Source organism: Lytechinus variegatus, chromosome 3 (genome assembly GCF_018143015.1).
Source record: "Lytechinus variegatus isolate NC3 chromosome 3, Lvar_3.0, whole genome shotgun sequence".
Taxonomy (NCBI): domain Eukaryota; kingdom Metazoa; phylum Echinodermata; class Echinoidea; order Temnopleuroida; family Toxopneustidae; genus Lytechinus; species Lytechinus variegatus.
The window spans coordinates 33,440,307-33,464,908 of record NC_054742.1 but is presented as its reverse complement, the minus strand read 5'-3'; the positions used below and the strand labels follow the sequence as shown (position 1 = coordinate 33,464,908).

General features: G+C 35.9%; 1 protein-coding gene across 1 annotated transcript in view; it reads right to left on the bottom strand.

Annotated features, from left to right (window-relative positions):
• Positions 1 to 22,357, bottom strand: part of LOC121410825 — a 29,015-nt gene extending 6,658 nt beyond the window's left edge. Inside the window, exons 1-10 of the mRNA XM_041603139.1 lie at positions 21,566 to 22,357; positions 10,935 to 11,096; positions 10,337 to 10,561; positions 6,029 to 6,223; positions 5,084 to 5,329; positions 4,244 to 4,376; positions 3,375 to 3,735; positions 2,086 to 2,298; positions 1,063 to 1,309; positions 410 to 600 (exon numbers count right to left, since the gene is read on the bottom strand). Coding sequence (XP_041459073.1) covers positions 410 to 600; positions 1,063 to 1,309; positions 2,086 to 2,298; positions 3,375 to 3,735; positions 4,244 to 4,376; positions 5,084 to 5,329; positions 6,029 to 6,223; positions 10,337 to 10,561; positions 10,935 to 11,096; positions 21,566 to 21,845 — 2,253 coding nt within the window. The 5' untranslated portion in view covers positions 21,846 to 22,357. The remainder of the gene's footprint in view (positions 1 to 409; positions 601 to 1,062; positions 1,310 to 2,085; positions 2,299 to 3,374; positions 3,736 to 4,243; positions 4,377 to 5,083; positions 5,330 to 6,028; positions 6,224 to 10,336; positions 10,562 to 10,934; positions 11,097 to 21,565) is intronic.
• Positions 22,358 to 24,602: the final 2,245 nt, after the last annotated feature.

Below are 24,602 nucleotides of genomic sequence, written 5' to 3'. Positions count from 1 at the left end.
CGTGTTATCAAATGGAAACATGTGAACGATTAAGACAAACAATCGGATAAACAAGTGTACATAGACTATCCAGTGGACCTAACGTTTCAGCTTGCTCGCGCGGAAAAATCTAACTATCATGCTAAATACATTATATGTACACTTATTTCATATTTCTAAATCAATGTGAAAATTTTTATCTTGGATATTCGATGTTATTTCTATTTTCGTCAAAATTGGAAACAACACAAATAGTAACACAAAGACAACTAAAAGTGAATTGAGGTCTAATTACAGTAACGCCCATGAGCTCGCGTTACACTCATAAAACAGATTTTATGCACTGCTTGATTTCACATTCATTACCGTTGCTTAATCAAAGTCACCCTTTTAATGGACACTGACGAAAGGCACAAGAATGTAATAATACCTGGTGTGGGAGAACAACAGTCAGCAGGTCCAGATTGGGATTGGTTTCAAGAAAGTCATCACCCTTTTTATTCCAGTCGAAGCTGATATAACCTTTGTCTCCTTCGGTACAGAATCTGGTCTTTGGCTTGTAAGAATACACGCCTGCGAAATCTGCAAGCTTATCAACCCATGTAAAATTACCCGGTGTGCCTGGAAAAGAAAGAACTCATTATAATTCTGAATCATTCTATAGTACTAGAATTGGCATAGTTTAATAGACTTCAAAATAAACGACGAAGGAGTTGAGAGAGAGAAAATTTAAATCATGAGGTGTCGAGCTCTGCATAAAGTTTTGCACCTGGTTAGGCTATCACTTCTTGTGTTTGAACGGAATAGCTTTGAAAGCCTATGCGAGTGGATAGTTTCGGTGATGATTACGAAATCTTACTCGCACCTCAATGATAAAGATAAACGTATTATTGATTAAAATGTCATTTTCAATGTTAATTTCACAACGTCGTTACAGCTTCACCTGCTGTATGAAGAGTATGAAGAGAAGATTCCTGATTCATAGCAATGTGAGTTTTGTTGACATTTTCGTATCAACAAAAGCTCATGTGTGTGAGATTTCCTTTTGAATGTAGTTAACCTGTGTGAGATTTCAGCACTTACCACTTCCTGCGTAGACGAGCTGCATAATACCAGTGAATTTGTCTACCAATGGTCTCGCAGGAACGAAAGAGGCTCCATTTACGTCGAATGTCATGGTCATCCGTTCTGAAAAGAATACGGCGTATTTCCTGGTAGAGTCTGTAACACCTTCGATGGTTAGGGGCTCGGACAGTTCAAAGATAAAGCGGTTGTCGGTGAGTGTAATTGGTTGTGGGGTTGGTGCGGGATCCCCACCAGGGCAGTAGATCTGAAAATGAATTCAAATTTGTTTCAATTCATCAAAAAAGAGGTCATTATATGATAATGGATATTGAGGATACACTGTTAGAAAATTTATCCTTAAAATAAAAGAAGTTCCTGCAGCAGAGTCTCGAGAACACCTGTAATCTTACCAGATTGCGTAATCTTACAGGAAATTGGTATTTGGTGTATGGAATCTTACAAATTTCGTTGAATAAAACACACTTTCCCCCTTTTAAACAGACCTATTCTGTCAAATTGCAGAAAAATTCCTATTTTATGAATTAACCGAATGATTCTGTTATTGCTTTCTGCAAATTCTTCTTTTTTCTTTCTGTAAAATCACGGTTTTTTTTACAGTGTAGTATCGTTAACTTCCAAATCTTTCTTACAAAAATCTGATCCGCTAGGCAATGAAGTGTTTGTGCCGTCGGTATAGATGTGTCTGCAGTTGGAGGAGAGGAGCTCCTGTTAATAGTCGCTGTCTCAAGGACGAATTGTCGTCAGCCCGTGTTCTACCCTAAAACTTTATTCCGGACATTAAGCATAATCAGCTACCCCAACCCACAAACACATACTGATTATGTTGAAAGGGCCAATCCATTAAATTGTATCTGATTTATATTAATTTTTTCACTTCTTTGGATGATATGTGAATTTAACTGAAAAAAAAATAATTGAACGATATATTAAGTATTTTAAGAAAATCTTATTTTTTGTTGAAAATACCATACCCCCATTTCCAATTCTTCTTCCTAGATTAAAATTCTAACAATTATTTACCTTTTCTGGTTGACGTCTCCAGTTGGCTGGTACTGACTCCGTCACAAATTGCCCAATCACATTTGCAGCAAAGTTGACATTGGTATAATTAACAGACAATGTCATGACGACTGTGAAACCATCGTCTTCCAAATCACAGGTGTTTGCGTTACACGTGTTCCAAGAATACACAGAGTTCCATTCATCATTTACATCAGCAATTAGATATTGGACCTAATGATAACAATGATGTATCAAGACAAATGTGAGTCTCTCTCGTATTTCTTTATTATAACATTTGATGTAATTTGCTAAGAGATACTGACTACTGGAACCAGTTAGTCCAAATAAAAAAAATACTAGTATTCAGTGAATTCTGAGAGATATATAAAAAAATCTCTTGATCAAAAAAATTGTTTTTATGTATTCTCATCATTTCATGATCATAATGTAACTCTTTCATTACTTGGCAAAGTATATACGGCCTTGAAGCCTGTCTATAGCGACCAACCAAATATGTGGCCTTATTGACATGTGGCTACATCCTTTTATTAACATCATCTCCTTTCCATGATAGCCGATGTAGAGGTCGCCATGGGCAGGTATTTATACAGTGAGGAGGCCGGTAAGATGATTTTGACCATGACAAATAAAAACAATATGCAATCAAAATTACTAAAAACTCAACAGCTCAATTCCAAAGAATGTAAAGTGTAAAATCATTTACCTTGGTTATGTATTTTTTTTCATTGAGACAAATTATTATTTTTTATATATTTGAATTATGATCACAAATATGGCACTATAATAGCAGGTTTCCCTAAACCGAAATGACGGATATTTGTAACAAACAAGTTTTGATTAATTCGTGAGTATGTGAGTTTCTAATGTGAGCATCGTGAGCTATAATGACTGACTTATCAACTAAGAATATTTTCCAATTGTTCGTTGTACAGTCGTGTCACCAGCTTTATGAGATATCCACCTGGAGATTTTTTTAAGTGATGTGATTTAGCAAGTCGAAAATATTCTTTTTGAAATTCTAAGAAAAATCTAGAAAATATTTGAAAATAGGACCTACATAAGTATGTGGGATATAACCTTCGTGAATACATTTTACACTGTTACTAAAACAATATACTGAAAAACCTTTAGTTAAAAGATGTCAAATTTGATCGAGAAGAAATTTATTATCATCATCATATAATAGCAAAATATACAAGCACAATTGAAGTATGTTGATCACAATTACAACTCTTCATCTGTCTACTAATTACTAATTTCTTATAGATAGAAATAAGAATCATCACCTCTTGAAGACTATTAGCAGGACTGCTAAGCTTGAGGGTTGCTGTCACCTCGTACCCACCGACAAGATCCCGTTGACACATCGTAGAATCCACACTCGCAGTTCCGTAGAACCATACTGGCATTCGTTGACCTCTCGAAACAACCACATCGCTGCTATTAGTGCATGCCACCGTCAATGGATTTCGATACCAGTAATAACTGTAGTCGTGTTGTGGGACGACGTACTTGTTGATGACGTTGATAGCATAGTTGACGGAAGAGACAGCGCCTTCGAGGTGGATGGTCACGGTTTTACCATCGGAAGAGAGTTCACAACAAGTTTCATCACATGTCATAAAACCACCGTTGTCCGAATCCCACCTTTAATAGTTTAAATAATTAGGTGCAATAAATATACATGATATATATACATATATATATATATATATACAAAATGAGCGATGGTAATTCCTGTATGATTGTTGTTTTTGTAATGTTACAAAAAATCTTGATAATTAATAAAATTTGGAAATGAAAAAAAATATGTATTCCAAAGCATATTGTCAGATGAGGGATCTGATTTATGCTCTATATTATACTGTGTTTTTTTTTACGAAGTAAGAATACCCTTCTGTAAAATTGTATTTGATTTATATTGTTTTATATTACTTTGTATTATGTTTTGAATGGAAATGAAATAAAAGAATTGAATTGAATTGAGGGATCTGTATACAATCATGTCCTGACATTTTGTCTCGAAAAATTGGCTAAACGGTTTAACAAGTTTCAGAAATGCATCAATTTTATCTTTTCCCCTCTGAAAATTCGTGACGTGTGATGAAATTCGTGACATGTGAGTAGAAGATTCTAACTTTATAATGTTACTCACTCGGTAGATTCGCTTGCTACCCATTGAACATCACTGATATCCTTGATGGGTTTTGTTAGATGAAGGACAAAAGTAGCTGATTCTGAAGATGCGTTGCACGAAGCTTCCACGTATCCACTCCCTGCATTTTCAACTGTACAACAAATAGATAACCAAAATGATTTTCCTGGAACATCGGGTGATACATGATGTAAAATGATAGCTGATATAGCATAACTTTTCTTCCCCATTACCTGTCCTGCATGTGACCTTTAGGAGGTCTCGTTTTCTCCTTTTCTCCATTTATTCTTCTTTTATTCTATCATCAGTTAAAATGTGTTGACGAAGATTATGAGACTTGTTTGTAATGAATGATATTGTTCCCTAGTATAATGGTTCTACCGTGTTTCCCAATTATCTCTTATGTCAGTTCAAGATAATACACCAGACGACGCCAGTAAAATAACATGCCCACAAAATGGCTTAGTTCCCACAATAACCACATTTCTGGAATTATGTATAATAATCGTTAGGGTTGTACAACGATTCCCTAAATTTTTGATCGACTCGACTTATCTTATGTATAGGGTTCAAGCCGATAAGGTTCTTTGTGTCACTGTACAAATGTCAATTGGACTGAATCATGAAAAGAATGCCCGAGTCACATGGTAGGTTACCCGAGTCGTGACTTTATTGCAACCCTCAAATCGTACGAGATTAAAGGGCACGCTGACGACTGCAATAGTAAAAGAGTTGATTGTCATTTATTTTATAGCTTAGATTTTCAGCATCTTCATTAGATATTAAACTCTCGTACTACGTTACTACCAGCAATAGCTTTTCAGGGCTTCATGCTCTTACCTGACTCCTCCTCAGGGCATTCGAATGATGTTGGCTCGTCATTGATAGCACGCAGACAATATGGTGTAAGGACCGGTATAGCATCGGTGAAGAGATGTGTTAACATTCCCGACCCTCGAACTAGTGGCAACTCCATTGTGCCACCGTTAGCATCGGTGTAGAGAAAGTTGGCGTACATCTCTCCAAAATCAGTCATAATCGGATCATTTTCATTGTCTTCGAGACTAACCCTAATCCCTGTGAGTCCTGAAGATTAAAAATTGGTGATCGGATAGACATGTGCCTTATGATTTAATATTCATTAGTTAGTCTGCTTTCTCTGTTGTGTCAGTGGAGTAGAACATGGTTTCTTTGAGACTTCTAACATTGACTGAGGGGGTGCATGAGTAATAACAGATTATTTTGTTTCGATCAATTGAATTCTTTTTATACTAATACTTCTCACAGTACTACTACTACTACTACTACTACTACTACTACTACTACTACTACTACTACTACTACTATTACTACTACTACTACAACTACTACTACTACAACTTCTACTACCACTACTACTACCACTACTACTACTACTACTACTACTACTACTACTACTACTACTACTACTACTACTACTACTACAACTTCTACTACCACTACTACCACTGCTACTACTGCTGCTGCTGCATGCTGCTACTTCTACTTTTGTTACTACTGCTACTACTTCTGCTGCTGCTACTACGATATTACTATATTACTACTACGAATACTACTTCTAATACTAAATATACTACTCCTCCTACTTATACTTTACTACCTCCGTCACTGCAAGAGTGCTGCTGCTACTACCGGTTTGGTGGAGTCTCCCCATTATCAATAACATCGAGTCATATTTTAAAGAGGCACAAAAATGGATAAAAGAGAAAGTGTTTCTATTTCTTTGTTTTTGTTAAGATGACGTACCAGAGAAGATAGAAAAGGGAAGACTATCTGGAGCTGAAACCATCTGCTTCATACCGGCTCCTAGTTCTTCAATTTTGTCCCAAGGTGCTCCGTCCTTTCCCGGAGTTAGTTCATAAAAAGGATCCTGACGGTTTGGATCAGTCCACCTTTCCAAAGTGTAAGCTTCGTATGTAATTCCCATCTCGTCCATTGTTGCTGAATTGAAAAAGTAAAAATCAATTTTTATCAAAGAATATCAAAATGGACACTAAATTATCTATTCTTAAAAGCGTTTGCAGTGTTGTAGTAACTTGCTTGTATACAAAAAGACAATATTATTGGTGTACACACAATAACAATAATTATCTTTGGTAAAAAGGGACTAAAATGTAGCAATGGCTGCTATACAAATGAGGTAAAGGGAAAAATAAGGGAAAATGTGACATATACACATTATACATGGCCTGAAATATTATCTTCTCTCAAGTAATTTAATACCATGACGTACGTGGAATGCGTAAACGCTTGAATAATCAGGAAATATTTTTAACTGTCATTGTAAAGTTCGATTTGCGCAAAAATAAGGCACGGCTGCAACGATGGATCCAGATGCCAACAATGTCATAATCCTACATGAGCTGGTAAACATAATTAGAAATTCCTTTCAAATCAAATTAATGTGAGAATTGATAATAAATGCGTTGGTTAAACAATTCTGATGATAATTAATGAAAAGATGCCAAAAATTTTAATGCAACTCTTTTAGGATTGTGACATCAATGACATCTGTAATCATTAATTGCAGCCATGTGTTACCTTGGTGCAAATTAAAAATTACATCAAAGAATACCAAATGATTATCCAATCATTAGTACAAGATTCTTTCCTGATATCCCAATTTTTCAATATACCCTTCTTACGTTTGCTAGATTATTGCACGAGTGGTCGTATGTGACTAAGGGCTGCATTTTTTTCCATTTCAACATTATTCAAATGCAATCGTACGATTTTGTGAGTTGCCTGTCTTTGAGACCCCCTACCCCCCCCCCCCCCTAAAAAGGAAGAAAAATAATAAAAGACCATACAAATGCGGTATGGGGGTCGTACAATCCGGCCTACAATGCCCATGTACTGCTCCTATGATACCCTCACTGATGGATACCGGGTGTAAGATGCACCTGTGCTGATATTATGACGACCCAGTGTTGTGTCGCATGATGCCTTTACGATGTGTCCGGCGATGTGTGTAAAGCCGCTTTCAGAATTAAGAGGGCAAGATAAGTTTATATTTTTGTCTTTTAAAACGCAAATCAAATTATCCGAAATAAAACCCAGCGAAAATAGGGTAAAGGGGGGTAAAGGGCATTCCTCCCGCAAGAAATAGGCCCGTATACTGAATTCAGGTTTAAATTAAACTCTTCTAAGGTTGTGGTTTAATAATGGATAGCTAATTTTTACATAAATCTGTAATGGTGTAGGTTCAATTTATTACAGCTCATTCAAACGAAAGGATATACGCGCGCCTAGCTCATTGTAGATTGGCTGACCATGCTGACAGCCCACTGGAAGCCGCAAGCTATACAATATTCCAGCATCAAGTATCCATGCTCTTGAGAGTTTCATTAATGATGGTCAACGTATATCCTCATTGGCCGTATATCCTGTATGTAGTACTGTATGAATGAACTGAATTATTTTGAGAAATTGACAAATTGTTAAAAGTTGACGGCAACAATCGAGAATACAATGTGTATGGTCCATGATCTGATGTGCTCCCTTGTTTTGGACATATTTGTGACTTATTGAGCTATTTTCAACTTAGAATGCTTCTAGATGTGTGGATACAACTTATAAAGGGCAATTAACATGAAGATATAATGAATTTATTGCACAAAGTATATGTTTCGTCTAGAGTTTTACCGAGCTTTGGACCCTGTTTTTCAGAACCGGTCCTATATACTGATTTTTGTAGTTTGCACCCGCACGCTTTCTTTGCTACTGACCTCAGCATTTCTCTGGGACATTCCTCTTCATCTTTTTCAAAAGACTCGATTGTGAGCATGTAAGGCCTATATAATCACCTATTGATCTCAGCTTATCCAGGTACCATTAGCCTATTCATTGTTACACAGAGGTGCTCAAACTGAACAACTTGACTTTGAATTACTATTCATATAGAAAGTAGGTGCCCTGGTCATTGACTTTTCCCCCGCCTGTGTGTATTAGAGTCATGCCAAATTACACTTTGAGAAAATCAGATAGAAGTATGACTTCTTCGGATGAAAAGTGCCCTAAAGACAACTGTGAGCAGATTGGCGAGGAAGTAAAGGAGTATTTCAACAGTCAGGGGTTTAGAAAACTGTTTAAGGCATCACTTATACTGATGCCATTACAAAGCAAATGGTGGACCTTAAAGACAAGTTGTAGAAAGCTGAAAGAAAAATCCTGTCACTTGAACATATTGTGAAAGAACAAACTTCAATCGTAGATAAAGTCCCGGGGATAAACTCCAGGAGAAGCAATCACACATCATAGAAGACATCCGGACTGTTCACCGAGTTTTGAATGACGCAGAACAATACTTTCGACGGAACTGTGTTAGACTCTACGGCATCCCAGAACAGCCCCAGGAGGACACAGATGCCCTGACACTGGATCTAGCAAACCATGATCTACAACACAATCTGAAACCAGATGATGTACTAGGATGGGTATGTACGTGAGTGGGTGTGTGTATGCACAGACTATACTCTACTATTTTACATGTATTTTTATGTAGGGCCCAGTGTAAGCAGTTTTGCTTCTTTTGGGTCCTGGCCATTTTTAAATTGTTATTTTGTTTGTCAATGATTGATTTGTATAATACTTAATTTATGATGTTCATGTACTATGTTGATTTTAATTGGTCAAATAAATGTAATGGAAAAAAATGAAAATAAGCCTTTAAAAAAAGAATACATCATTATTGCTAGATGCGTTTGATTTGTTTGAAATATTACTGAAACATTAATATCGCAGGTGATGGGGGTGGGGAATGTCATCGTATTATGTAATGCTTTTAGTACTTCTATATGAACAATACACTTTGCATGATTAATCAATCTTGATTTTTTTTTGAAGATGTGTTTTTACATGTATTTTTCGAGTATTTTTTTCATTAATTATTACTCCTATAGGAATCAACCTTGTTCTTCCTTTGTAATAAAACAATTGCCAACTTGAAATTTTAGTACTGAATCAATTTTAACTTTGCTGAACTAGAAATCAATAGAGATGTTTTATCCAAATTGAGAGACAAACGAAATTCCCAAAATCATCCATGAATTTTTGATAGTTCAGAATTTGCAATGTTAATTGTGTCATTCATAGTTTTACCTGGAATGAATAAACTTGTATCATCTGCAAACATAATTGAATGAAAATGGCTAAACAAATAACGAATCGATACTTGCGGAACCACGGTGTTTAAAATAAATCACCAGGGCCCGTTCTCACAAAGATTTGCGATTGATCCGATCAACCACAAGCCAGCAAAGTCAACATATAAAATATATCTTTGTTCAAACAAAATTCTAGATATGAATGTATATCCATAAATTCATTGATTTCTTGACAATTTGGTGTGATCTTTTTTGTTTACAAAGGACATTTTGCAAATTTTCTGAAGAAAAAATTATAACACTGATGGTCTTCCATGATTATATATAGTTACGATTGATTGGATCTATCGTAACTATGTAAGACGGGGCACTGATGATACAATTCCGTACAAAGGCCTCCATATTGTTTCCTCTAAACCGCACTAAAATAGTCCACAACTTCGTTTAGGATATACGTAAGCAGAGCCGGCGCTACTTTTACGATCATCATCATGTCAATGATAGTCCTGCTTTTTGCTTTTATTTTTTTGTCAGTGAGGTTTTAACCTTGTTTTGGAGACAATAAACTTCTTTACTCGTAATATATATCTATATTTTAGAGGTATTTGAGCATTAAACCGACGATCTTAGATTTTAATATAATTGCATACTTATAAGTTTTAACTTGCAATAAAACAGCCCTCTAGAATAATTGTGCTGCGACTTGGCTAAGAAGCTTCTTAAATTAATTCTGAAGCAATTCATAATGATTCTACCGTATAGCGCCATATACAAACATGTGTAAATACAGAAATTCAAATGTAGGCAGGTATTAGGAATTTCTGAACTTATATTTAAACTTATATTTAAAACTTGATGTCGAAGGGAGGGGAAACGATATAGATAGAGAGATAGATAAGGAAAGAGAGAAAGGGTTGGCGCTGTCTCGTTTTTTCATCATTAATGATACCTGAGTGGGGAAACTGTCTGATGGGACTAAGCGGTCCATGGTTGATTTGGTTGCAGGCAAAGTGACCTGTTGGTAGAGCCCCATTTGTCCTTAGCTCTCCGACCCGGTCACTCGGTGGTGCTACAGTCAATAGAGTTGTTGAGGTACCGAAGATGTCTGACACATCAAGGGTATCTAGGGGAGTATCTTGTAGTTGGGTACAGGTAGGTGGGAGACCGCCAGCATCTGAAAATTTTAACATTTATACGAAGGAATGCATGTATTATAATTTCATTTATGTTTATGAATTAGTGAATTTATTAAATTATTATCATAATTCACTGCTATTACTGTTTTTATTATTAATTTAAATATTCATTGTCATTATCATTTTCGTGATTATGATTATCATTATCATTGTTGTTATTTCACTCTTATCATTATTATTACTACAATTTACTTTTATTACTACTGTAATTACTATTGTTTTATAGCTGTATATTATAATAATAATCAACACCATCAGTACTAGATATAGTCTTATTATGATTGAGACTTAGTTTGTTGCAGTGAGGGCTTCATAAACTGCAGATAATGATTCTTTTACTAAATATCTCACCTCCACAAATGGACTGGCAGTCATCCTCTGTCGCGAAGTTATTTTTGTTGTCAGGGCAACCAGTGTAAATAAATTCGACACATGATGATGTTTCCGTATCGTAACGCCACCGGGGCAAAGATTCTCCACAATTATTGGGATCGACAGGAAGGCTACATATATCTGAAACAAAATTCAAACAAAAGACTACAAGCTTTATTTGCAAATCAGTTTAGTAGGAATGTACAGGTGATAAATCAAAATTCAGCGAGGTGTACAAGATGACGCCAAACTCATTTAAGCATTTTGCTCATGCAGAATAGAGAACATTCGATGTTGATTAACATATTTATTATTGAGTTCATAGTCATTCAAATGTGCACTTGGTTTGTTCGGATTTACATGATAGTGGTAGCATTGAATAAACAAAATAACTTGAATTCAAATGCAGCTATGTAGGAAGCAAATACACACAATAAGAATAATGTATTAGGCTCACTCTTCACATTGGGGGAATACTTATAATTTGCGTTTACATGTTATAAATCAATTGAGCTTCCCAAATATCAACGAAAACCCAACCAACAACAGAAGAGAGAACAATAGTCAACCAAGACTTAAAGGATGTTGATTGCCATCTTTAATAGCAGCACTAAAAATAATGGAATCATGAAGATAATAGAACTACTTGATTCAGTAGTAGTGTAGGAGAAGTTATATAGTAGAAGTAAAAAAAAATAGACCAAGTAGTTGTAGAAGAGGAAGTAGGAGATAGATAGGTAGATAAATGACATTTTTTGTGATAAAATCAATTAGCAGCCAAGGGCAGAATTACATGAATTTGTACAGAGTAACATTTCAGTTTACAAACAAACAGGAAAAAAAGCAACGTGTATCAATGTATAATATAGAAAAATGGATACAGAGAGAAATGCATACAGAGGAAGAAGTATATGTCAAAAGGAGGAATGGGGAAAGATTAAGAGTAGACTAAAGTTATATACCTTTAACATAATGAACATTTTAACATAAATATACATTTCAGCAATGTAAAAGAATAACAATAAAGAGTGGATTATATGAAATATTACTTGCGTTTTTTTAGAAAACAAACAAATGAAAGCTATTAATTAAGGTCAAATTGAAGGAGGAAAACATGTATTTCATACAAAAGATTTCTAAATAAAACAGTAATCTGGGTTGGGATTGTTCTCGGTATGCTTTATAAAGATTCTAAAGAAACATTGTGTTGATGGTAATAATAATAGTTGTAGGAAACGGAGTCATGGAAAATAATCATAAAGAATAATCTCAAAAGGAATTAAATAAAAAGATAATAAGAGGACTTTGAAATAACATGACCTGTACAAAAAAATAAATGTAATTATATAATATTGACTGGCATAGAATCAGATACAAACCTACATTGCCCGGAGGAGACAAAGCATTGGGGGCACAGCATTATTCACAGACAATGCAGTGCCCCCCCCCATGCTTTGTCTCCTCCGGTTCACGGTCCGCTACTGACTCTTGTGGTGATGAGTATGACGGAGGAGGAATAGGAAAGGTTACATTCAGTGGTATCCTTGCTTCTCTACCATGTACACTGTTAGAAAATTTATCCTTAAAATAAAAGAAGTTCCTGCAGCAGAGTCTCGAGAACACCTGTAATTTTACCAGATTGCGTAATCTTAAAGGAAATGGTATTTGGTGTATGGAATCTTACAAATTTCCTTGAATGAAACAGCCTTTTTCCCTTTTTAAACAGGCCTGTTCTGTTAAATTGCAGAAAAATTCCAGCTTTATGAATTTACAGAATGATTCTGTTCTTACTTTCTGCAAAATCTTCAGTTTTTTCTGTAAAATTAGTTTTTTTTAACAGTGTAGGATGTAATATGGTGACAATCCCGTACTTGAATGAATGCTGCTGTTGTATGCAAATTGGACTTGGGATGGGCATCCCATTCTCTCCCATTGTCAGCAAGGTATTTGGCTAACTGTTCCTTTAGTACTCTTTTGGTTCTTTCATCTAGGCACTCTCCTTGGGGTGATATGGAGATGATCTTGTCTTTCTGATGCCAAGTTTTCTGCATATAGGTCTTGTGCTAGTCTTGACTCGAATTGTCTTCTGTGATGTAGTCCTTTGGTCTGTGCTCTTTGATCCTTCATTGGGTAGATATTTGTATACTTGCTGAAATGATCAACAGCTACCAGTATATATCGGAAGCCTTTTCTGGAACTTGGAAGCTCTGCAACGTCGGCAAATACTTTCTGGAGAGGACGCTCTATGGGGATATTAGTAAGTGTGAAGAGGTGCTCGGCATGGGCGGAAATCCCAGGGGGGACAGGGGGGGGGGACGTGTCCCCCTACCAAAAATAGTAGGGGGGACACAATATCAAATGTCCCCCTACTATTTTTGGTCTTTTATGATGGAGAAAAATGCATCATTCACATTCGAAATAATACATATTTTGGACTAAATGACCTTACATTTTGAGTAAAAAATTTTTTTTTCTTTTTTTTTTGCTTGTCAAGTTTTCCAGAGTGAATACTAGTAAAATAAGAATGATGGGGAAGACTTTGAAAATAAAAAGAATCTTTCATGTCACTATATAATTTTTCGCGCTCACACTTCGCGCTCGCATTCCCTGTTAGATCATTTTTCAATATGGAGCTTAACCCTATATAGCCCGGGGGGGGGGGCTAAAAGGCCTCCCCTTGAAATTTTTCGCGATAATTTCTAAATGCAAAAAAAATAATACGCTGAAATTTCATGACTTTTTTCTTTCAAATCTCCCGCACATTTTGAGACCCTGTTTGCGAAAATCGGGGGTACACTTGCGGAGATATAGCACATATTCGTGACCAATGTCACCGAAAATGGCAATTTCCATCGACTTTTGTGTGTACATGGGTTTTACAAGAAGTGTTGTCAGATGAATGTTTTTCCTCACATAACTTTCTTTTGGGCTATCACCAACTATTTTAGATTTAAAAAAACAATAAAAAATAGAGATTTCAAAACAAAGAAATACATAGTAAATTAAAAACAAAGAAATACAGAAGAATTTGGAAACAAGAATATTATCGAGAAAAATAAGCATATGCGCATAATTAATTACTATTATAATCTAATAATTATACAATTTCATTACAGTTGAGTGAGCTGTCTTTTAGATTACAAGACTGGCTACTAACATGCTTGATTCCATTGCATTTTCTCACAAAATGGGTGGGGGGAACTACAAAAAAAAGAAAATTCCTTGAAAAATGTGAATATTTGCATAATTAATTAGATAATAAAAAATGATAATAAATATCACAAATTTGACGACGCATTCTTGTAAAATACATAATGAGACACCCACACACCAAATTTGGTCGCAATCAGTCGATAAGCGACCGAGATCTGAGGGGGGCCTAATAGCCCCCCCCCCCGGGCTATGCAATTTCAAAATAGCCCGGGCTATAAAGGGTTAAATATCAAGTTTTGAATTTAATCTACATTATAAATTTCACCTCTAAAATCGACCTTTCAATATTTTGTGTGATTTACAAACTGATTTTTCAAAAAGTGCTCTGTAAAAGAGACAACTATATGGTCTGAATATTGACATTTTCTACTCGCACTGAGCGCTTGAAAAATTCGATTTATTCAGAACCTATTATTTTTGTATATTCCATTTAGTTTTAAAAAATATCCCTTTACAAGTCTGAATGTCAAAACGTGCGCTACTCGCATTTTGATTGGCGATTTATGTATGTCTCAATATCGTTTTTCATGAGAGTTTATCGAAGATTTTGGCTCGCGATTTGCGTTCGCATTAATGGTTAAAACATTTTAACTGATGCATTCTATTCATGATTACTAAAGTGTTTGAAATTTCCAGTTTTCAGGCCATAATATTATCAGATTTCTCGCACTCATTAGGCATTAAGAAATAAGATATTAATTCAATGATCCATATCCACCTCAAAATTTTCCTACAAAGTGCTTGAAATATACATGTATAGCTGAAATTGACTCTTTTTTCAGATCGGAATATCAAATAGTTTAAGCTCGCGCTCGCTGATAGATGTGTAGAATGCCGAGATTCTCGGTTTAAATCTGAAACACGCGCCATGTTTATTTAAATTATAATCCAGTTTCAGATCACAATATCAAAAATGTGCTCGCATTATTAATGTAGAAGGATCCCCGATTACTCACCCTTTTCATGATTTACAAAACATGAGTATAGAGTGTCCCGTTTTTAGGTCTAAATCTCGAATTTTCAAATAAAACGTATAAAAACCTTTTCTGGCCTCATTTTGCGTTTTTGGCATTATTAATGTAAGGACCGAGTGAAAGGAAGACCCCCAATTACTCATCATTTTCATGATTTACAAAACATGTATAGAGTCTCGTTCTTAGGTCTAAATCTCAAAATGAATTGTTAAGTTTTATATACCTATCATTTGTTTGAATTACAAAAAGTGCTTAGAATTTCCAGTCTTTGGGTAAAAATGTCAAAAAATTTCAGCTCGCGCTTCGCGCTCGCATTATTTGATTGTTAGAATATGTAACGACTTCATTGCTAACTGCAAGTAATCTTTAACAGATACCTTTCCATCAGTTAACCTCTGCTCGTACTTCGCGTTCGTAGTAAATATTTAGTTGTAAATAGATCTTTTTCAGGATAACGAACTTGAAAATGAAAAATACATAAATTTGTCCCAATTTTTTTTGCTCGCGTTTCGCGCTCGCATTACATAAGGACAATGATATTATACATTTATGTTGAGTTATAAGAACAAAGCTAAAAAGTGACCATAAGGACTACTCCTTCAATGAAACAGACAAAAATTACCTTCAAGCGGCCGATCGGGCTGAAAACATTTTCGCCCCCACCTATCGGCGAAGGCTGGATAAGCCCCTGTTGTCCCCCCTACCTTTCGGGACAGATTTCCGCCCATGGTGCTCGGTACTTGTGATTTGGCAATCGCATCGTCTCACATGCTGCACAAGTTTGGCAATAGTTCACAATATCTCTGTGCATAAATGGCCAATAACGAGTGGATTTGGCCCTGGGACTTTCCCTTTCAAATTGGTTCCCCAAGCTCTTGTTTTAAACCTGTTTCTATTTTCAGGATAACAATTCAGCAATATTAACACTAACTATTGACATAAATCAGGTCAGGTAATTAGCAGCATCATAGGTGGATCCAGGAGCCCGCCCCCTCCCCCTATTGGCGGAGCAAAGCAAAAAAAAAGGGGGGGGGAGAATGAAAATAAAAACAAAGAAAAGAAAGGGGAAAGAGAGGAGGAAAAAAGAAAAAACGAGAAGGAAGACGAGTGAATAGAATATAGTGAGGGGAAGACTTGAATTTAAAAATAACTGCAGATTATATGGCTGAACATGAGATAACCAGTCTTGTACGTCTTGTGTTCTGTTCTTTTCAGATCTGAATTTTACTGACTGGGCAGTAATTGAACAGCACTATACCGACAGGTAGTGCTTACAATGTTTTGCGACTACTTCATGATTTGCCAACTATACTATGGCTTTTATGATTGAACTTCAACTTTGGAAATTCGCCCATCCCTTATTATTTTCCTAGTCTTGCTTCTCATTATGCAAAACTAGTGGAGGTCAAACTGTCAATAATTGTGGTATAATTTGCAAAGTCGTAAGCTTTTTGGGGCTTATGTTGTATCTTATTGCTCCATCTTTTTTTTTTCGTTGTATTTTTCTGACCGGTAGGGCTCTAAGCCTGCCTAAATATGGACTTGGATTTGCTAACTGGTAGCCTCACTCTATTCAGTAACCTTCTTCGAAGGTAGTCCCTCTATCAGGCTCTCTCTCTCTCTTTCTTTCTTTCTTTCTTTCTTTCTTTCTTTCTTTCTTTCTTTCCTTCCTTCCTTACTTCCTTACTCGATTTTTTTTCTTTTTTCTTTCTTGCTATGAATGTTTGGGGGCTGTCACACCCCATACCCCCCCCTAGCTACGGCCCTGCTGCGAGTGCGCTATCATAATAAGATAATAGACAACTATTTACTTAATATTTTACAATCCATCATAATCAGATAAAAAATTATTTATTCCAATATTTAAATCGTTGAGTAGTCCTAATTCTGAATGCCATCCCGGAGATTGTTTCTTGAAAAGACCTGTCGGACATTCTATCCGACAAGTCCCATTTTATCCTATTGCAATTACCATACTAACAGTGCTTCTCAGCCAATCAAATTCAAGGAAAGATGTCAGATCTCACAACCAGTCGGACGAAAATGTTGATGAAACACCCCAGATATATAAGATATTCCATCAAACTATTGTTGCAAACACAACGATCAAACGCTTTTCCTTGTGCACAAAAATGGTACGAACATAACGAAGAGCCTGTCGCAGATAACGGTACCCCGACATACAAGATGATTTAAAGAAAAGTGAAAGTCTAATCATAGCTGTTGTGATTCCAGGAGATTGCAAAACTGGGCAAAAAAGAGGATGAGAAAATACAGAAGTATTACAACCTGACATGATGTTAACTCTCTAAAAGCAAAAGAGATAATCTAGTCCCCAGTCACGCTCTTCTCGGAGCAATCCATTGGAGTGAACTGTAAATCCTTTTAGAGTGCATTATGACTCATTTTGGAGTTAACTGCAAGAAGAGAGAATGGAATGGAAGGTAAAGGCGAAGGTAGTGCCAATAGTCATTTGAACCTGGTTTGTCATGTGACAACCAGACACAAATCTGCTTGACTGATATACCTAGATATTAAGGGCTTTTGAAACAATACAGAAGATAAGCTTGATTGGAACAGCTCACCATGGAAGATTTTTTAATTGGAATGAGCGAAGACTGTTGGATAACTAGATGAGGAGAGTAGTAGAGTAGAGGCATTTTTTTGACCGATTATATAGGGCGTGCGCATATTTTTATAGACGTTGGAGTCAGTTCCAACCACATACATGAAGTCAGGCACAAAAGGGATAATGTCAGTGATTATAACAATGACATAAATATTACCTTACATATCAAGACTAATCTACTTATTCTATCCCAAATTTCTACTGTGTCATTGTGGTTAAATAGATGAATGAAACTAGTTTTTTAGCACAGGGGCTGCGTTATTCTGGGGCGGCGAGTAAGCACAGAAATAATATTGAATTTGAGGTAATTATGCTAAAGAGGCATAAGTAGAATGTACGAAAAAAGTGACTAGGTCAGAAGCCTGGCTCAAAGTCTGAAAAGATGAAACCTTCAGTAGGTAAAATACTAAATGAGCATGTTATATTTGTTTATGTCAAGATAACACGTTTATATTTCGCATTTCTAGTATTTTTTCATTTTTCTCTTCCTGCGTGTATTCTTTTACGTCCAGCTAATTTACAAGGCAAAAATTAACGCTTTATCTGACTACAGTATTTTCACGAACTTGGCATAGACTTGCCTTCCTCTGAATAAGAAGTCGTAACCCATGGCGACGTCAAAGGTGGTTCGCTGGACATGGTAGGTGAACTTTCTAACCATTTCGATTGTAAAAAAATAGAAAGAATGGAAAGTATATAACAAAATATATATTCATATTAATATTTTAAATTCCCGTTGGATTATTAATATCTAATATATTAATCAACGTTGTAGATAACTCTTTTGACAACGCTCCCTTTTTCCTACTTCAAGACAAATGTAGAAGATTTTTCTCTATATAGATGCAATGGTGTCTTCTTATCACTTGACCTTTCGATTTTACATTACTTAAATCTTGAATTAAAACACGTTTTCCTGATTGTCCCCTTTATAGTCATTATTTGAATTAAAGCTCATTTTGCTTATAGACTTGCTTAGAAGTAGTGACCCACGGCGACGTCACAGGTCGAGGTTCGCTGGACATGGTAGGTGAACTTTCTAACCGTTCCGAAGGTAAAATAAAAAAAATATACAAATTTAAGTAAGATACATATATATTTATATGCATTTTTTGTTTATTCTTGTTGGATTGTTAGCACCTACTCCATTACTCAATGTTGCAGATAACCCTTCGACAACACTTCTTTTCTTTTGCTAATCTAAATCGAATATAGAGATTTTTTTCAGATGCAAAGGTGTCAACATTTACTATTATCACTTGACCTTTCGATTTTATATTTCTTAAATCTTGAATTAAAACACGTTTTTCCTGACAGTTATTTTTTCCAATCATTACATGAATTGAAGCTAACTTGGCTTAGCAATATTTGTATATTATTTAGCCTCTTCCTCAAACATATCTCTTTCCCTCTGAACAGAGAATATAGTAAAATCCCTTATTTTCCATTGACACGACTTTAAAAAAGCAACTTAAATCGCTTTGTCTGGATTTTCTTTTTTGTTATCAGGTATGGAGAAGATTCATAACACTTTTTAATGATATGATTTTTGTTATGTCAGCATTTTTTTTAAACACTGATTATCTATAAGCCTCATCTTAAAAGAGTGAGTTATATAAAACTCCCAGGATCCTCTACCACTTTCAAATTTAAAACATCGAAGACTTAAGATCGTTAACAATTGAGTGATTATTTTTCGATAACGAAACTTATATCTATATCTGCTTTTTATGAAATAGACAGATCTTTTGAGTACAAAAATGATTCTAAACGGGCCTTTGTCCCTCCATGTAAACCATTTAATGCAATGGTATCATTGACAATCTAGAGAGACCATAACCAAAAATAAGAAAAAGGAAATAACAGTTTCCTTCAAACTCTGTTTTTGTTTTATATAACTATATGGTAAAATAAAGCTTTAGATTAAATAAAAAAAAACAATTTTCATCGAATATTGTGTATTAAAAACCCCTTTGCATTCTGGTTTGATTAGATGATCTGATCAGTACTGTTATACGATAACTTGATTCAAATCTGAAATTCATGGAGTTCATGACTGGAGTAGTTGCAGTTGAAGTAGTCGTAGGTCTATAGTATTTAATTGCGTATTTATTGGGGCTTGAGTGGTTCTGGTTCACTGCAAACCTAAAATCGTTTCATGATCAAAGAAAAAAAAATGAAAATGAGGATAGAAAAATAAATACGAGGAAAGGAAATACCACCTGCTCTAAAACAGTATCATGAAGTGATTTTCACAGAAATTTTTGCTCTCCTGCAATTAGATACAGAGATGTTGAAAACAGCGGTCGGCGAAATCCAAGATCTTAAAATAGCGACTGCGAACTAAAAATCAAAATCATGGAAACTAAACGAAACAGATAGTAGAACTATATTACTCTAAATTTCAAGGATTGAACAAAACTAAATCCAGATCGACGGCGCAGTGAACGGCCGAATTTTGGATTTATTTCTAACCTCAAATATTAACTTTTAGATCTCAAAGTATCCAAAGTCAAATCTGTCAGCTTTTTTTGGTTTTAATTCTAAATCTAATATTCGGATGGTCAATGCGATATTGATTCCTTTTGAATCCTTGGAATTTTGAGTGTACGAACGCACTTTCATTATGGCTGGCTATTTGCACAATAAAACTAATGATCAAGGTATTCTGAGCAAAGTTTAATATTTAACTCGTTGAGTATGTCTATTTCTGAAGACCATCTGTAATTATTTGTTCTGTCAGATCTGATGTAGATTATTGTACCAATTGCCAGGTTGCAACCACATCAATCAATCAATCAATCAAACAATATGTTATTTGGTGAAAATTGTTATTGATTTATCCAAATCAAGTGTATGTTGACGAACTATCGAAAGACATTAATACTGCCAAGGACAGGGTCGCATGATCTCAATGCGTGTTCATAAGACAAAAATGAAAAAAAATGATATGAAGGATTATGTTTGCTGATAATAATTCAACCTCTCCGAATACAATTACCATTTTAAGGCCAATGCGCAATGTCAACATAATGATCTGCAGCATAGTCATAGATGCATGACAATCACCTGAATTTGATCAACCAAAGCCGATTACTAAATGTGTCGAGGACATTTTTTCCTTATAAGATATTTGATTTTTTTTTTTTGAAGGGGGCGGCAATTGTTTGCTTTCTGCTTACTTACCAAATCTGAGTCGTGGAAATATTTATTAATTCAACTTCCTGTTCAAGTTAACATTTATTCGCTTCCAACATTATCACATCCGATTCGACATTAGATCCCAATAATGTATATACATGGCCTCAGACATAATTATGTGGTTAGATATCGGTTCTAGGCTCATCTAGATTCATCTAGACAATAACAAGAGAGTAACTATGCCTCTCGATATCTAGATTTTCTGTTGTAAAATGAGCAATTTAATAAAAATCACCTTCTCACGTGGGCTGCAGTGCTCCGGACAGGTGGCGTGAGATGGGGTTGTCAGCAAGCATCATTATTATATTAAATGTGAAAATATCACAACTAATAAAGCCATAGATGGAAATGCCAAACGCTATCAAAATATACTTAAGAAGTATTTTCTCGACCGAAAACCATGAACGAAAATTATAGCTGAAATGCTGAAATACTATTGCAATAATTAGACATCATCGGAGAACACGCTTACATTTGGTATAGGCCTATCCCATATCTTCGTGTTTTACTTTCCCATGTGAACTTTTACCAGGCATAAATATTTGCCCCACTAAACACGATTATATAATTTTCACAAAGTGACATGGACTTGCCTGCCTCTGTCTGAGGACTGGTGAACCTCGGCGTCGTCGTCGGTGGTTCGGAGGGTGAACCCACTATTGGCTCAAAATCACCCTCACAATTGCAATCTTCTCTTGTAAATATTACTGAAACACTGATAACACAGGCAGCGACGAGGAGGAAGATGACACCGAATGTGAACCAGTAGATGCCATTCCCAGTCTGGGCTTTCTTGATATCGTCCTGGCTCTCGGCATGACCATTCGCAAGCTGGTCAGTTGATGACATCTCCAAAGACTCTTTGGCCACCATCGCAAATATTTTGTTTTAAGGTGTGCACTTTCAGCTATTCCAGTGAGGGACTCTGCTTTCGTGATCACTACTGTTTATCCTCTTCCTCTTGTTGTAGCTCTTTCGGCAGAGTAAGTTCGCGGGATCCTTTCTCTCGACTGCTTGCCAATACCAATTCTTTCTGGATATCTTTTAACAGTGATGTCCACTACTGGTTGGTTCACCTTTTTCTTGGAGACAATGCGTGTATAATGCTCGAGTAAAAGGGAACTTAAGATAGAAGCTAAATCACGGTTGCAACCATGCATCATGCGTGGATCATAATCGACACAAGTGATTCTAAAACTGCTTTGGCTCTTAGAAAATTCAATTTAGACTGAACAGCTATTGAAGAGTAGTAATGTAAAGCAAAGAATGCATGAACTTTGAACGGAATGACTTTGCTTTTGTAACAATCCCTGAAGGTCACTTTAAGCATATTAAAAACAAAGTCAAATCAGAAGAAACACTGTCCCGAAGATTGGGAAGCTATAGGGGTCCCCTCTCTCTCTCTATCTTTTTATGTAACAAATTTGAATGATAATGAAAATGATTACGTGCAAAAGGGTGTGTTTTTGTTTGTGTGTTCTTTATTGGTTTATCAACTAATATAAATCTATCTATTTACTACCCTGATAAGGTAAAGATACGGGCTTTGATTACAAAACTGACCTAACTTTATCGAAGACCATCAGCTCCGAAGGGCAAACAAACATAACAAGCACCAAATAAGATGACTTTTAGGCGACGTATTGAAAAGAACGTGTAATAGTGTAAAATCGGTATCAATGGTCGGAAAATACAGAGATGATTGTATGTTTTTGAGGTGCCCTGTTGGGTATTTCATAAAGCTGTTCGTAAGTTACGAATGACTTTTCGCACGACTGGTGATCCTTTCTTGTGCTGTGTGTGTGTGATATCCCTATGTAATTGATGTAGGATCTAAGAACATGTTCCAATCGTGCGTAAAGTCGTGCACAACTTTACGAACAGCTTTATGAAACACCAACCTGGAAAATTACTGCTTTCGATTCACATTGAACATATCTTTTTCTTTAAGAATTTCCCATGGAATTTTACGAAAGTATCATCCAATGAGAATCCAACGGAGTCCCATCTCACTTAAAATACACGACTCAGTTTCATTGTAGAGGGAACACCGTCGAGGAAAATTATTAGTCACTGTGTTTGAATTATGAACAATGTCATTGTATTAACAAGTGATTGTGAACTCTATTGATTGTAAATACGTGTGTGCATACGGAAGGTTATTATGCAGACAATAATGGTAAAACAAATTTAAAGAGCGGAGCCCTAAGTTTATGCATTCCCCTGTATTTTTTATGGCATTGACATGAACGGCCCTTCATAGTCATGATAGTGGACATCTTTTAGTGAATATAAAAAGACAAGTTATCATTTATCTGTCATAAATCACATGTTTACCTTTTTCCTTTTTTGTAAAAGGGATTGTGTTTTGTCAAAGCCCCATATTTCTGCTTATCTTATACCATGTACCTTCTGCTTTAACGGCATTTCCACATTACAAATTTTAACTGTGCCTCTCAAGAAGAAGGCACGGGCCGGCTTCCCCCCCCCCCCCCCCCCCCCTTGGATCCGCCGACGGGAGAGGGTGTCTGTGTGTCTTTGTGGAAAATGGTTCTGGAGCTATGAAGTACATTAATAATCTATGATAGTTTATTCAAAATTTACCACAACGCTCCAAGCTCTCTTAATAATATTTTGTTGTTGTTATTATTATTTATACATAAGTTTCAGAGAAACGACTGGTTAGGAAAACTAAATACAATATTTTGTCACTCAACCCAATATTTCGAGAATTTTTTTTTTCTTCGGGTTTGTCTCAAAAGTTTGCAATACCACTATGAAGGGCCGTTCATGTCAATGCCATAAACCGTCATTCATGACCACTCCCATTCGATTCCACTCCAGCTCCGTAAACGCAGAGTGTCGTCACAAGCCAGCAGCAATGGGTATTACAGCAGTTTTTGGACAGTCAGCTAATATGAAAATAAATGATCTAATGGGAATCTTGAGTCATAACAGAGATTCTAATTCCATTTAAAATTTGTTGATGGATACAGAAAGCTTTGATGCGTTCCATACATCACCCCACCTAGCACAGAGAAAAAAAGAGAAGCCCCATACATGATGACGGAAACGGATTTCAGTGAAATCAGAATATATCGTCACCGTCAGTGGCGTAACTACGGGGGACATGGGAGGGGGGGGGGGCACGGGCCAAAAAAAAACGGGGGAAAGGAGAAAAAGAGGGAAAAGGGAAGAGAAACGTAGTGGGTAAAGAAGAAATTATTCAAAGAAATGTTGTTGTATTATATTATGTTATATTACATAAGAAGTTTTTTCATGACTACTTAAAGTGATTGCCTTATTTTAAGGTCTTAATATACAACATTTCCTATCCGTGCTAACGTTCGCATTAGTGGATTGATGGGATTTCTCCCGGGATTTCTGCTCTTCATGAACTCCTAAAATCGGTCCCTAAAATGTCAATTTTTCTGATCTGAATATAAAAAGAGTTCAGCTCGCGCTTCGCGCTCGGATCATTTGGTTAGTGAAATACGTAGGGTCTTAGTCAATTCCTACAAACAAGCCTTAGAATGCCCCTCTTCAGGTCTGAATTTCCTAAATTTTCAGGTCGCGCTTCGCGCTCGCAGCATTTGATTAGTGAGATGCGTATGATATTCATGATTACAT